The sequence below is a fragment of the Papio anubis genome, chromosome 6 (genome assembly GCF_008728515.1).
Source record: "Papio anubis isolate 15944 chromosome 6, Panubis1.0, whole genome shotgun sequence".
Classification (NCBI taxonomy): Eukaryota; Metazoa; Chordata; class Mammalia; order Primates; family Cercopithecidae; genus Papio; species Papio anubis.
In genome coordinates, this window is record NC_044981.1 from 107,172,764 (window position 1) to 107,187,810 (window position 15,047).

The following is a 15,047-nucleotide window of genomic DNA, read 5'->3' on the forward strand; positions in this document are numbered from 1 at the left end:
CTTGCAATTTATTTTTCCCCGGGATCATTTGAAAGGTAAACTAGAAAATTACTAGTACCAGGGCAGGGTGGGGAAGATAGGGACTCAGTATTGTTACACAAAACCCAAAAACTTCTCTTCCTCTCCCTATAGTCCCCAGCTTCTGGCCAAGTGCCCAGGTCTAGACTTCTAGACTTTGAGATCTCTAGTATCTTATTTTCACAGTTCATATAGTAAAAATAATAGGTGGTAAGGTGGCTCATGCCTGTAATTCTAGCACTTTGGGAGGCCGAGGCAGGTGGATCACCTGAGGCCGGGAGTTGGAGACCAGCCTGGCCAACATGGTGAAACCCTGTCTCTACTAAAAATACAAAAATTAGCCGGGCATGGCGGTGAGCACCTGTAACCCCAGCTACTTGGGAGGTTGAGGCAAGAGAATCACCTGAACCTGGGAGGCGAAGGATGCTGTGAACCGAGTTCGCACCATTGTACTCTAGCCTCGGCAACAAGAGCGAAACTCCATCTCAAAAATAACAATAATAATAATAATAATGATAATAATAATAATACACTTAGGATTCCCTATCTATGAAGGGTACTGGCTAGTAACTATAGCTTTTTTTTTTCTTTTTTTTCTTTTTTTTTTTTTGAGATGGAGTTTCGCTCTTGTTGCTCAGGTTGGAGTGCAATGGCGCAATCTCAACCCACTGCAACCTCCGCCTCCCAGGTTCAAGTGATTCTCCTACCTCAGCCTCCCAAGTAGCTGGGATTACAGGCATGCACCACCATGCTCAGCTAATTTTGCATTTTTAGAAGAGACCGGGTTTCTCCATGTTGGTCAGGCTGGTCTCAAACTCCCAACCTCAGGTGATCCGCCCACCTCGGTCTCCCAAAGTGCTGGGATTACAGGCATGAGCCACCGAGCCCAGTCAGTTTTTTTCATAATTAATATTTCTTTCTTAATTTGATAATTACTTTCATGAAAAAATATACTTATTTATTCATTCGCATCCGTTCATCTGAGTACCTATTTTATTCTCGGTACTGGAGACATCAAAGACATGATTCTTAACTGTAGTATTTATTCCAACACAAAAATCAAACACAGGCAGCTCTAAATACAATTCATACTTATATAATACCGTTGCTCCCTGTGAGGACTGGTGCATTGAACATCAAGCTGGCCATGCACAGAGCTGAAAACACGAAGGCATTTCTCTAATATCTGGATTAGAAGTCTAGTCACTCAAGAAAAATAATTTGCATACAGGCTATTCACTGGTAAATGGCATTAATTAAAATTTTCAGCATAAAGTGAGCTTAATTTCTGACTCAAAAGGCACTGACGTTCAACATTTACGGCTTAAATGAAGATAACCCTGCAGAGACGCCAAGCACACTCAAGACTACTCAGCTGCTAGTGGGCTTTCGATTATATTTTCATATGCATTAAAATAAAAATAATGGAAAACTGGGTCAAGGACCATTGACTAAAGGTCTTATTTTGAATATTACATTGTGTAGAGAGGTTTGCTTTTCAGAAATTTCATCCAAAAATCAAGTTGCAATTACTTGCTGTCTTGTAAGAGAATGATCACACAACTGGAGAGTACTTCCAAATACCCAGGAGCTGTGAACAACTGCACCCCAAGCAGATATTACAAATGGAAATATGATTTGTCACCATTTACACAGGATCTCCAGTCATATTTATACACTGATGCTTATGTATAACAGAGCAAATAAACCAGCTACTGTGAGTCACTTGGACAGGAAACTTTTGAAATACTTAAGAGTTTTTTTTTTTTTTTAATTCTCACTTTGTTGCTTTTCAAAAACTCCTGGCTGGGCTCGGTGGCTCACGCCTATAATCCCAGCAAGCGATTACTTGGGAGGCTGAGGTGAGCGGATCATGAGGTCAGGAGATCGAGACTATCCTGGCTAACATGGTAAAACCCTGTCTCTACTAAAAATACAAAAAATTAGCCAGGTGTGGTGGCGGGCGCCTGTAGTCCCAGCTACTTGGGAGGCTAAGGCAGGAAAGGTGAAGAAACACTTCTCATCTAGCTAGTATTAACATTATCTCAGCGATAAATATATCCCTCTGACTCATAACCCAAAAACACTGGAATTACCTCTGATACCCTGCCAGGGCCATGATGGAATGCTTCAAAACAAGCACAACTCTGCCAGAGAAAGGCACAAAAGTCCCAAAGTTAAGTGTGACCTACACACACTCTTGACACTGCTTCTCAAGTTACAGTGGCAACTTTTACATGTCTAACCACAGCAAAGCAAGGATTTTACTTTGTCAGAAATGGCAGGGGTGGGGGGAATGCATTTTAGCATTTATAACTGATTCTTATACGTAGTATGAACTCTCCCAGTCTCTAATAAATTTCTAAATCTTTTTATCTAGAATCCTAATAGCCAGTGACTAATTTTCAGGCTAATAAAAAAGAGCCTTTAAAAAATATAGAACGTCTTTAAATAGGTTCGGCAAGAATTCTTAATCACTGTGTTACGTAGATGAAACTAAGGTGGCTGCTATATATATACACAAATCATATGATTTCCATTTCCATACAAATGACTTCACTTCCACCAAATCGAATAATCAGAAACAAGGACTAATGTAACTTGATGACCAGGGCAGTACAGCGGTGTGGAGATGAGTAAAGACTCAAGAGGAAAAACTTAGGCCAGGCACGGTGGCTCACACCAGTTATCCCTGCACTTTGTGAGGCTGAGGTAGGCGGATCACCTGAGGTCGGGAGTTCAAGACCAGCCTGACCAACGTGGAGAACCCTGTCTCTACTAAAAACACAAAATTAGCCGGGCGTGGTGACGCACGCCTGTAATCCCAGCTACTCAGGTGCTGAGGCAGGAGAATCGCTTGAGTGAGCCAACATGGTGCCATTGCACTCCAGCCTGGGCAACAAGAGTGAGACTCCATCTCAAAAAAAAAAAAAAAAAAAGGAATAAAAACTCAGAGATGTCACTTCTACAGAAAGACATGTACTGCAAGATTTCACTTACACGTGGAATATGAAATAGTCCAAATCATCAAAGCAGAGAGTACAATGGTGGTTGCCAGGGGCAAGAGAGGGAAATGGGAAGGTGCTGCTCAAAGGGTACAAAGCTTCAGCTTTGCAGGAGGAATGAGTTCTGGAGCGCTAAGGTCAATTATGGTGACTACAGTGAATAATAATATATTCTATGATTAAAATTTGCTAAGAAGGTACTTTTTTTAACAGAGCTAGACTCTGTCTCAAAAAATAAAATAAATAATAAAATTCTAATTCTTTGATTCTAACCAGTTTGTTTGTTTGCTTGTTTGTTTGTCTGTTGTTGAGATGGAGTCTCACTCTGTTGCCCAGGCTGGAGTGCACTTGCGTGATCTCAGCTCACTGCAACCTCTACCTCCTGGGTTCAAGCCATTCTCCTGCCTCTGCCTCCCAAGTGGCGGGACTAACAGGCACATGCCAGCATGCCCAGCTAATTTTCATTAGAGATGGGATTTCGCCAAGTTGGCCAGGTTTGTCTCGAACTCCTGACCTCCAGTGATCCGCCTGCCTCAACCTCCCAAAGTGCTGGGATGACAGGCGTGAGCCACCGCGCCCAGCCCTAACCAGTTTGTTTTTAACTCTACAGGCACACAGTTCAGAGTTAAGTTTTTGGACAATGCAGAATTGAAGGAGACCCAGTTCCCGTGGGCAGGAGAGGCAAGGAGGGTCACTCTGCCCATGATAGAATGATTCATACACAGCAGCAACTGGTCTACTTCTGAACCGAGTGGGAACTGACACTGCAGGAGGCTTCGCAGAGCCACGTGTAGCCAGGCCACATACACAGATGAGCAACACACTGAGTGCACATAAGAGGTGCAGATCATTGGCTCGATGCCACCACCAATTAGGGGACACAGTAGATGACAGCTGAACACAGGTCGGCACCATGACACTTGAATCAAAAAGGTGTGGACGTTGTCCACCTGGGACTGCGCCCTCGAGTAAGCAGAAGCTGCGTCTTCCATTATGCTCAGCTGGGATCAGTTGTTTAGGAAATGGGAACTGAGAGAAAAGAGTCAAGGAAATCTCTACTATTTCGTGGTTTAGTCTGAAAAAGTGATGATCCAGGAGTAAAATCACTATACAAATTACTACAATGTATTCAGGGACATGAAGAGGTCCTGAAAACAGGATGCTGATCATCTGTTCTTCATCTCTGTGTGAAAGTGGAGGAGGGAGAACCCAAGCCCAGCACAGGAGGGGGTGGTGGAGGCAGACACACTATGCATCAGAAGGAAGTAATGAATGTCAAACTTTTAAATCTGAAGCAATCTACTCAAAAAAGTTATATTATTTTCCACCCCTAAATCTCCATATAATTAATATAATTTTATAATTTTCTGTCTATCTAGGATGCAATTTTGCTAGAGACTAATTGCCCACACAAATTCCCTTCAACTCCAGTATTTATACAGAGTAATTTTAAAAGAAGCTTCTCCCCTCTACAAATAAAAAATAAAAACATGTAACAAAACAACAACAAACTGAAAATCTAGCAATCGCCTCTAGTTACCTAAAAAGGCAAACTATCACTTTTCTTCCTGGTGGATAAGCCGCTTTGCTCCCCCAGTCAGACTCTACACGCCATGATACAGAAGTATATACACGATTCTTATTTTATCAGTTTTATCAGTATATATATTTTTCTATTACATGCACTTAGGTACAAGATATTTTCAGGATGCCGTTAGCTATCTCCATGAGGAGGTGAAGATTACACACAGAGGCCGGACGTGGTGACTCATGCTTGTAATCCCAGCACGTTGGGAGGCCGTGGCAGGAGGATTACCTGAGGTCAAGAGTTTCAGACCAGCCTGGCCAACATGGTGAAACCCCGTCTCTACTAAAAATACAAAAATTAGCCGGGCATGGTGGTGCACACCTGTAATGCCAGCTACTTGGGAGGCTGAGGCAGCAGAATCGCTTGAACACAGGAAGCAGAGGTTGCAGTGAGCCAAGATCGCATCACTGCACTGCACTCCAGCCTGGGCAACACAGCGATACTCTGTCTCAGGAAAAAAAAAAAAAAAAAAAAAAAAGGATTACACTGTAGATATATCATCAACTTTTTTTTTTTTGATGTACCAACTTAAGCATAGAAATTTTAATTTAATCAGAGTAATATCAAATTTAACATGCCTACTCAACCAAAAATAATGACAATCTCATCTGTTTTGTTTGGATTGTAAGAATGAAGTCTAGTAAAATTCTCAGATAACCAATTATTTCAGGAATTCTCTCCAACTCTACTTACTTTTTTTTTTAAAGACAGAGTCTCTGTTGCCCAGGCGTGATCTCGGCTCACTGCAACCTCTGCCTCCCAGGTTCAAGTGGTTCTCCTGCCTCAGCCTCCCAAGTAGCTGGGACTACAGGCACCCACCACCACGCCGGGCTAATTTTTGTATTTTGGGTAGAGACAGGGTTTTGCCATGTTGGCCACGCTGGTCTCAAACTCCTGGCCTCAAGTGATCTGCCCGCTTTGGCATCCCCAAGTGCTGGGATGACAGGCGTGAGCTGCCGCGCCCGGCTATGGCCAAGTCTTAAGATTAGGCCTGTGGAGTGCAGGCAAGAGTGCGGGGACATACACAGAACCAGAATGCTATTGACTGAACATTTGTTTCCCCCCTCCCCAAAATCCATGTTGAGGCTTTAACTACCAGTGGATGGTATTTGACTAACACCTTTGAGAGGTAATTGGTTTAGAGGGGGTCATGAGGGTAGAGTTTCCATAATGGGATTAGGGTCCTTATAAGAAGAAGAAAGGAGCCTAGACCTCCCGCTCTCTCTGCTGTGTGAGGACACAGCAAGAAGGCGGCCGTCTGCAGCCAGGAAGAGAGCCCTCCCCAGAACTGGACCACACTGGTACTCTGACCTCTGACTTCCAGAATTATGAGAAATAGATGTCTGTTGATTAAACCACCCAGTCTGTGGTATTTTGTTTGCAGCCCAAGCTGACTAAGACACAGGAAGATTAAAGTTGTCAGCTAAAAGTGAAAATATCTGAAGCAAAAGAAAAAACAAACCCACACCTGAAAATGAGATAAGCCAGGCTTTCCACTGAACTCTTCACTTTTGCCAGATCATTTAAGCACCCCGACAACACTCTATGGTGGCTTCTACTAACCTTCCCCTTCTCCAGATGGGGAAACTGTGGGGACCTTTCCCTCTGCTCTAAGGTACACTCACCTGGAGTTTCCTTTTCTTCCTTGAGAGGCTTCCCGTCCAGTCACTGATCCGTCGCATCCTGGCTTTGAGGGAGTCCTTCTTTGCAGTATCCTCAACTAAGGCTTTGGGCTTCCGACAGGGGAGAGTGAAGGAACTGTACTGGACGGGGTCCCTGTGTGCCACCCTGGAGGGCACATCAATGTCAGAGGCAAAAGAGACGCGGTTGCTCAGGCTGGCGTGCGTGCCCATGTATTCATCAGAAAGACGGATACCTGAGGGGGACAGGCTCCCCAAGTTGGCATCTTTGTACAGTTCCCGAAGGGAGGAGAGGGAAGAGCTTTGGTTGAAAGGCTTTTTGGCATCACCAGGTGGGAAGCTGGCATGGAGGCTGGGGTCAGGCATGCCGGGGGCCAGGAAGGAGCCCTCAGCCTCGCTCAGCTCTCCAGCGTTGCCCCAAGGGGAGTCGTACCAGGATGACTCAGAACTCAGGGAGCTGCCTTTGCTGGACCGCAGGCGAGAGTCCGTGGGAGAGGGGCGATGGCTGGGCAGGGAATCGGCGCTGGACCCCCTCCTGGCTTCAGGCACTGGGGAGGTTTCTGATGCTAAGGTAGGTGAGTACCTCAGCAGCTGCACCGGCTCACTGGAGTCCTCTGTAGGCACTTTGCTGGGGTTGCCACCATTGTGGAACTCGACCCTTAAACACCCATCCAGCTTCCCCAGCGTTTTGATGAGCACTCTGGGGCTCTTGCGGTCTTCGCCCGGCGGGGTGGAGGCAACGCTCTCATTCCTCCCGTAGCAGTTGAGAAGGTGTCCGTTGCAGTCTCTGGAGGTGATGTGGTTATCTGCCGGCTCATGGCCAACAGAGTGGAAGCCGTTCTCAGTTGAGAAAGCAGCACTGATGCCCTGGAAATCCTTCCCTGGGGCATTTGTCCTGTGCGTGGAGTAGGCAACGCCTCTGGAGACCTTGCACGTGGAGCCACCGAGTCTGGATGCATAAGGCTGGTTACTCTTAAAGTGAGAAAGGCAGCTTCGGGCCAGGGACCTGGACTTGTAACCTGCTCCGCTGCTTCCGTGACCCCATCCATGCAATGACTTTTCCTCTTTTGCATGAATCCCACGTATTTTCAGGGAGCAAGGAATTTGCTTAGCACCAGTGATAGTATTGCTATGATTTTTAGATCCTTGAAGGGTGTACTGACTCTCGGAGTTGCCCATTTTAACCTAAATTAAGAACAGTTGCATCAGTAAGACCGTGGCCTAAATTACACTCCATTATGACAGAACTTTTAAAAAGAATGTGCTGCATATTACACAGCAACTTTAGTGCCTGGAAGGAATCAAAGGAGTAGGGACAAGAGTCAGTCAGTAGAACAGGCTCTCCTTATTTTGAGAGGCTGCTCATTAGCTAGACAGACAACACTGCACACTTGTCTGCTAGTTATTTTAAAGACATTATTCATTAGACAATATTAATTTAGAAATTGAACAGGCATAAAAATCAGCTTATGAGAAAGATCTGCTTCAGGTTTGGTGTTGGGAGACTTTGAACTAATGATTTTTTGTTTGTTTTTTGGTTTTTGTTTTTCTGAGACAGGGTCTCACTGTTATCATACAGGCTGGAGTGCAGTGCTGCAGTCACGGCTCACTGCAGCCTCAACTTCTTAGGCTCAAGTGATCCTCCTGCCTTAGCTTCCCAGGCAGCTGGGACTATAGGCACATGCTACCACGCTCAAACTCAGGCTTTTTTTTTTTTTTTTTTTTTTTTTTTTAAAGATACGGGGTCTCACTCTGTTGCTCCAGGCTGGTCTTGAACTCCAGGGCTCAAGAGATTCTCTTGCCTCGGCCTCCCAAAGTGCTAGCATCACAGGTGTGAGCCACCACACCAGACCAAATTAATGATTCTTAAAGAGAAAAATCAGGGAAAGTATCTTTATTCTGTCAGTCTAAATACATAGATTTCAGTGATCAGAGAGATACATTTTCATTATACATAAACTACTGGTAGAGCTAACATCTCTCCATAGTATTGTGAGAGATTTTTACTCAAAAACTACCACATTTTTATAACATGACACCAAGTGCCAGGCTCTGTTGGGGCTCTAGGAATACCACAAAAGAAGAAGGCCTGCAAGTCCTCAAAAATGAGGCTGAGATGAAAAACGGGGGAAAAAATAAGAGCTCTCATTTGGGAAAGAAAAACATTTTAATAAAACTAATCTCTAGAGCTTTTCTAAAGACTTCAGGTGTCTTCACTTTAGAATACGATGAGAGAAGTAAGTATGAAGCTGACTTAGAATAAGGGCATCAGAAAAATTTAATATTAGACTCTTACTTCCTTGTAAAAACCCCAGTTTGCTCAAGGAGTCTATTAGTTAAGCCAAACTCAAAGTGAAAAGGGGGAGAGGGAAGGAGGGAGGGAGGGAGGAAAGAAGAAACCATCTCTTTTGATTCTGAAATAATTTTTTTTGAGGTGGGATCTTGCTATGTTGCCCAGGCTGGTTTCAAACCCCTGGGCTCAAGGGATCCTCCTGCCTCAGCCTCCCACGTAGCTGGAACTACAGGCACAGGCCACCATGCCCAGCTAGTTTCTCACTCAAACCAGTATATCACTATTTTAGGTCAGTTGGAGGTGGTGCTCTTCTGGTGAAGTCTCCAGATATATTTAGTAGGCTGTTTATTTTTAATTCTTTTATATCTAAGAATGTGTAGCCACAAAACAGAAGTTAAATAGATTGACTTTTCTTTGGTGGTAATTATCAAATATTTTAAAATCAAAACCACTAGCCCAAATAATTAAATCTTTACTTATTACCTTAATCACAGTCATGCAACTTGACATGACCCCCAAGGCACATGGGTTGGGTTTACCTGAAGTCTAGTTTCTGCTCTGAGGGAGATTAGTGGTCAGTAGGCTTTACATGGTCTTGGGAGCAACGCAGCACATTTAACAAGCACGCAAAGTGAGTCCATGAAGTGAGCCTGAAAAACAGAAATGCAAGAAACCTCTGTGAAGCGTTTTACTCTAAGCTCCCACAAAGTCAAAAGGAAGGTTTAACACAAATCATAAGAAGAAACAACTGGTGTCCAGGGTCACTGTCAAGGTAATAAGTGAAACGTCTGTGAACCGTGTGATTCATCAGGGTCATCTGAAGCCAGAACTGCCCATCCAGTCTTGCAAAGGCCACCGACTCAACACCCAGTCTGCAGTCAAATGCATGCCTTTGTTTCAGGGGAGACCGCTCCAGTGAGTCATGCGTGGCTCATCTGTCACCACGACCAGGAAAACAACTCTCAGTCTCACAGGGCTGCAGGAGCGTCGGGCTGGCGTGACGGAGGTGGCCCTTGTTCTCTATTTGACCAAGCAGTAAAAACACAGCCCAAAATGTAACATCACACTGAATAGTCCTTGGCTAAAATAATTCAACTTGTAGACGTTGACCCCATAAATGAGATTAAAAGCTTTCTTAAGCACATGTTAGTAGGGGCAAGAGGCCCCCCCTGAGGGATAAGGCAGGGCTTCCGAAAGGGAGGAGGACTGGCTGAGACGGGGAGGCTCCCTCTGGCCGTGCTCACTGCTGGATACGAAGCCACAGACACGGGAAGCAGAGGGGTGAGGGCTTAATAGTGAGTTTTTGTTCCTTTAAAAAAAAGAAATGTTTATTTGTAATTGTGGTCAAACAAACATGGATAACATAACATTTTTCATCTTACCCTTTTATTTTATTTTATTTATTTATTTTTATTATTATTATTATTTTTTGAGACAGAGTTTTGCTCTTGTTGCCCAGGCAGGTGTGCAGTGGCGCGATCTCGGCTTACCACAACCTCTGCCTCCTGGGTTCAAGCGATTCTCCTGCCTCAGCCTCCCGAATAGCTGGGATTACAAGCATGAGCCACCACGCCCAGCTAATTTTGTACTTTTAGTAGAGACGGGGTTTCCCCATGTTGGTCAGACTGGTCTCGAACTCCCAACCTCAGGTGCTCTGCCCACCTCAGCCTCCCAAAATACTGGGATTACAAGCGTGAGCCACTGCTCCCAGCCCATCTTACCCATTTTTAAATGTACAGGGCAGCAGTAAGTACACTGTTATACAACCATCACCAACATCCATCTTCCAAACTCTTTCCATCTTGCAGAACAGAAACTCTGCACCCATTAAACAGCAACTCCCCAGTCCCACAGCCCCTGGCAACTGTCACTCTACTTTCTGTCTCTATGAATTTGAGGACTCTAGATACCGCATGTAAGTGAAAGTATTTGTCTTTTTGCAACTGGCTTATTTCACTTAGCATAATGCGCTCAAGTTTCATCCCCGTGGTAGCAGGTGTCATACTTTCCTTCCTTGTTAAGGCTGAATAGCATTCTATTATATAGATACGCCGCATTTTGTTTATTCATCCATCCCATGGAGAGACACTTGAGTTGCTTCCACCTCTTGGCTATTATGAATAATGCTGCTATGAACATGGGTGTTTATCCCTTCCAGACCCTGCTTTCAATTTTTCGGGATATACACCCAAAAGTGTGGAAATGCAATAGCATTAGGTTATTCTATTTTTAATTCTTCTTCTTTTTCTTTTTGGAGATAAAGTCTTCTCTGTCATCCAGGCTGGAGCGCAGTGGCACAATCTCGACTCACTGCAACCTCCGCCTCCTGGGTTCAAGTGATTCTCTTGCCTCAGCTTCTCAGGTAGCTGTGATTACAGGTGCGCACCACTATGCCAGGTAATTTTTGTATTTTTAGTAGAGACAGGGCTTCACTGTGTTGGCCAGGCTGGTCTCGAACTTCCAGCCTCAAGTGATCCACCCACCTTGGCCTCCCAAAGTGCTGGGATTACAGGCATGAGCCACCGTGCCCAGCCCTATTTTTAATTCTTTAAGGAACCGCCATACTGTTTTCCACAACAGCTGCACCATTTGACATGCTCACCAACAGTGCAGCAGAGTTCCAATTCCTCCACATCCTCACCCATGCTTGCTATTTTCTGTTTTTTGACAGTAGTCATCCTAATGGACATATCTCATTATGGGTTTCATTTTCATTTCTCTAATGATAAGTGATATTGAACCATCTTTTTCACGTGCTTATTGGCTATTGTATTGTATATCTTCTTAGGAGGATTCAATGGCAACTTTTTTTTTTTTTGAGACAGAGTCTCACTCTGTTCCCCAGGCTGGAGTACAGCAGTGCAATCTCGACTCACTGCAACCTCCGCCTCCCAGGTTCAAGTGATTTCCCTGCCTCAGCCTCCCAAGTAGCTGGGATTACAGGTGCCCGCCACCACACCCGGCTAATTTTTGTATTTTTAGTAGAGACGGGGTTTCGCAATGTTAGCCAGGCTGGTCTCGAACTCCTGACCTCAGGTGATCCACCCGCCTCGGCCTCCCAAAGTGCTGGGATTACAGGCGTGAGGCACCACACCCAGCCTCAGTGGTGACTTTTACAGTTAGTGGGAGGAGAAGCAAGACACCAGAGCTAGATTCTTCTAACAAAGCCAAAGACAAATCTCCTGCCTGAGTATCCACACAGATACATTTTAAAATAAAAAAATAAAGTTAAATACATTTTCCACTTGGCCATCAGCCAGAAATCCAATAGCTCAGCCTCTAATTAATGAGGACTGAGGTGCCTGCTATGCTGCCAACCCCCTACCTTTCAGTAGGCAGCTGTGCCACGCATCTAAAAAGGGGATAGCAACCGCTAGACTTGCCACTAGAACCTGGCCCCATCTCACACATGGGGCTGGACCACAAGAAGCCCATCTTTTAAAAGTCCAAAACCGGCTGGGCGCGGTGGCTCACGCCTGTAATCCCAGCACTTTGGGAGGCCGAGGCGGGGCAGATCACCTGAGGTTAGGAGTTCGAGACCAGCCTGACCAACATGGAGAAACCCCATCTCTACTAAAAATACAAAATTAGCCAGGCACGGTGGTGCATGCCTGTAATCCCAGCTACTCAGGAGGCTGAGGCAAGAGAATCACTTAAACACCAGAGGCAGAGGTTGCGGTGAGCCAAGATTGCACCATTGCACTCCAGCCTGGGCAACAAGAGTGAAACTCCATCTTAAAAGAAAAAAAACAGTTCAAAACCTGGCTGGGCATGGTGGCTCAAGCCTATAATCCCAGCACTTTGGGAAGCCCAGGCAGATGGATCACTTGAGCCCAGGAGTTCGAGACCAGCCTGGCCAAAATGGTGAAACTTCATCTCTACTAAAACTACAAAAAAATTAGCCGAGTGTGGTGGCACACACCTGTAATCCCAGCTACTTGGGAGGCTGAGGTGGGAGAATTGCTTGAATCGGGAGGCACAGATTGCAGTGAGCTGAGATCAAGCCACTGGACTCCAGCCTGGGCAACAGACACAGCAAAACTGTCAACTCTCTCTCAAAAATGATGATGATAATAATAAATAAATAAAGTTCAAAACCCGAGCCACTGCTCTACCTCAGCTACCCTTTCATTTTTTTAACTGAGGGAACTACAAATGGCCAGAGAAGCTGCTGGCTGCTGCCACTCAGACTGTCACAGCGAGTGGATCAGAGTGAGCCTTCATTTGTTTCCTTTCGTAAAGACCAAGGTCCAGCGATGACACTGGAGGCGAAAGGCTCCCGGCCTCTCACTCCTCAGCCACCTCTCTTTGTCAGCCCTCCTGAGCTGCAGCACACACAGCACAGGCCCTGAGTTCACCAAAACCAGCGCACAAAACTGCGATTAAGTGGCCAACTGTGTCAGCGGCTCATGGACACACAAAGAGGTCAGAATTCAAAGCCGCAGAATCGCTCCCAGGTGGAAGTTTCTGCCCAGCGGCAGGTTAGAACCTAAGCTCATCTTACTACTTTTGCAACTAAATAGCTTAATTGTTTTATTTCATGGGATATTTCTAAAAACACAGGAGACCCCATCCTCTACTGGACGCTGTGCACTCAAGCCCTAGCACCTGGAGGCTCACGTAAGCACTCAGCAGACACCTGTGACAGCAATTCATGTGCTACACAGTTGATGCGGACCCCAGACCAAGGGCGGGAATCCTCCTTACTGGGTATGACAGAAAGACTGGTGTATCAACTCACAAGGATACGTTTCCATAATTAAGAGAGAGAAAAGCAAACAGGGAGTGACAACGGTATAGAACAACATGCATTTTCACATGTGCACAATGCTGACAAAATGTGCAACGTTGGGTCAGTCCTGGCAGGGAAAAAACAAAAAACAAAAAAAACAGCCTTAAACTGTAGGAGGAAAAATTTATTCAATATTTATGAGAAATTTATTGACAGGAAGGATAATCCCTGAGGGAAGCTAAGTAATTATTGTCCCCGAGGAGTTTGACAAGTTGAACAGATATTTATCTGTCATGCTTCAGCTATGATTTTTGTCTGGAAGCAAGGGAATATTTAAGGCAAATGTTCAGTAACCTCTGGCCCCCTGACTCCTTTATTAAAGGAATTTTATGATATTCCAGTTTATAAACTATTTTAGTTAATAGAAAGGGGGCTGAAAATTTAAAAAAAAAAAAAAAAAAAAACAGATTTCATGTAAACTCTTTTTTTAAAAAAGTACTTCAAAAGGGCCTGATGTTTACAAATAGCAAAAGTACCGATAGGTATAGTCACCCGCAGTAACCCCTGTGAAGGTATTCTAACCTGCAGGAATGGGTATGAGCTATAACAATATGTGGCAAGGCCCAGGGCTGGAAGAGACGTAATTTAAGTGAAGTTACTCTGGAATAATGTGGCACCAAGAGTGCGTACACTTAGCAAACATTTTATGCTGTGTACAAATTTTTTTATAATTATATTTTATTTACAGGACAATTATAATAAATATTGGAATTTTAAAAAACTGAATCACAATGACATGGACCTAGGAAAAAAAAAATTCTACCTTCCATTCTTCATTCCTCCCATCCCCCAAATCCCACCTTCCATTCTCCATTCCCTCCCAGTCCCCCAAAATCCCACCTTCCATTCTCCATTCCTCCAAATCCCCCAAAATCCCACCTTCCATTCTCCATTTCCTCCCAATCCCCCAAAATCCCACCTTCCATTCTCCATTTCCTCCCAAGCCTTTAATCTGACCGATGATTCCCTTCCTCGTGATCCTAATCTCGACGCCGATTTCGATTCTCTCCGACCCTCGAACTTTATCGATATTCTCCATCCCTAACGAATTTTCGATTTCTTTCCATCTCGTAATTCGATTTTTCGATTTTCGATTCTTCGACTTTAATCTCGGTTTTTCGATTTCGGTTTTCCCGACATTTAATCTGATGCCGATTTTCGATTTTCCCGACCTTTAATTCGACGCCGATTTTTCGATTTCGACGCCTGAATTCGACGCTGATTTTCGATATTTCCGGATTTTAATTCGATTTCGATTTTTCGATTCTTCCGACCTCGAATTCGACGCCGCTCTTCGATTCTTTCCCGACTTTAATCCGACTTCGATTTTCGATCGACTTCGAATCCGACGCCGATTTCGATTCTTCGATCTCATCTGATGCCGGATTTTCGATTCTTTCCGATCCTCGAATCTTTGCCGATTTTCGATTCTTCCCGATCTTCGTGAATTCGACCGATTCTTCTCCGACCGAATTCGACGCCGATTCTTCGATTTTCCGATCTCTTTACCCGATGCCGATGATTCTTCCGACCGCGATATGCTTTTGTTACTGGCGCTTTAAAAGTGTGATCAATAACCACACCAGAAGTGTGCAGCAATGTGGAGGAATGTCCTAAGTATGCCATCACAATCCCAACAGCCACTGTCATCTACTGAGTCCCAGGGAAAAATAGCTTTCAGGAGGAAATTCGAGATTTACCTTTCCTTCAT

At 44.7% G+C, this 15,047-nt stretch overlaps 1 protein-coding gene across 1 annotated transcript in view; it reads right to left on the reverse strand.

Moving 5' to 3' along the window:
* Positions 1 to 9,902, reverse strand: part of TIAM2 (TIAM Rac1 associated GEF 2) — a 133,648-nt gene extending 123,746 nt beyond the window's left edge. The window contains 2 exon segments of the mRNA XM_031667712.1: positions 6,237 to 7,436; positions 9,084 to 9,902. Coding sequence (XP_031523572.1) covers positions 6,237 to 7,430 — 1,194 coding nt within the window. The 5' untranslated portion in view covers positions 7,431 to 7,436; positions 9,084 to 9,902.
* Between the last annotated feature and the right edge of the window lie 5,145 nt (positions 9,903 to 15,047).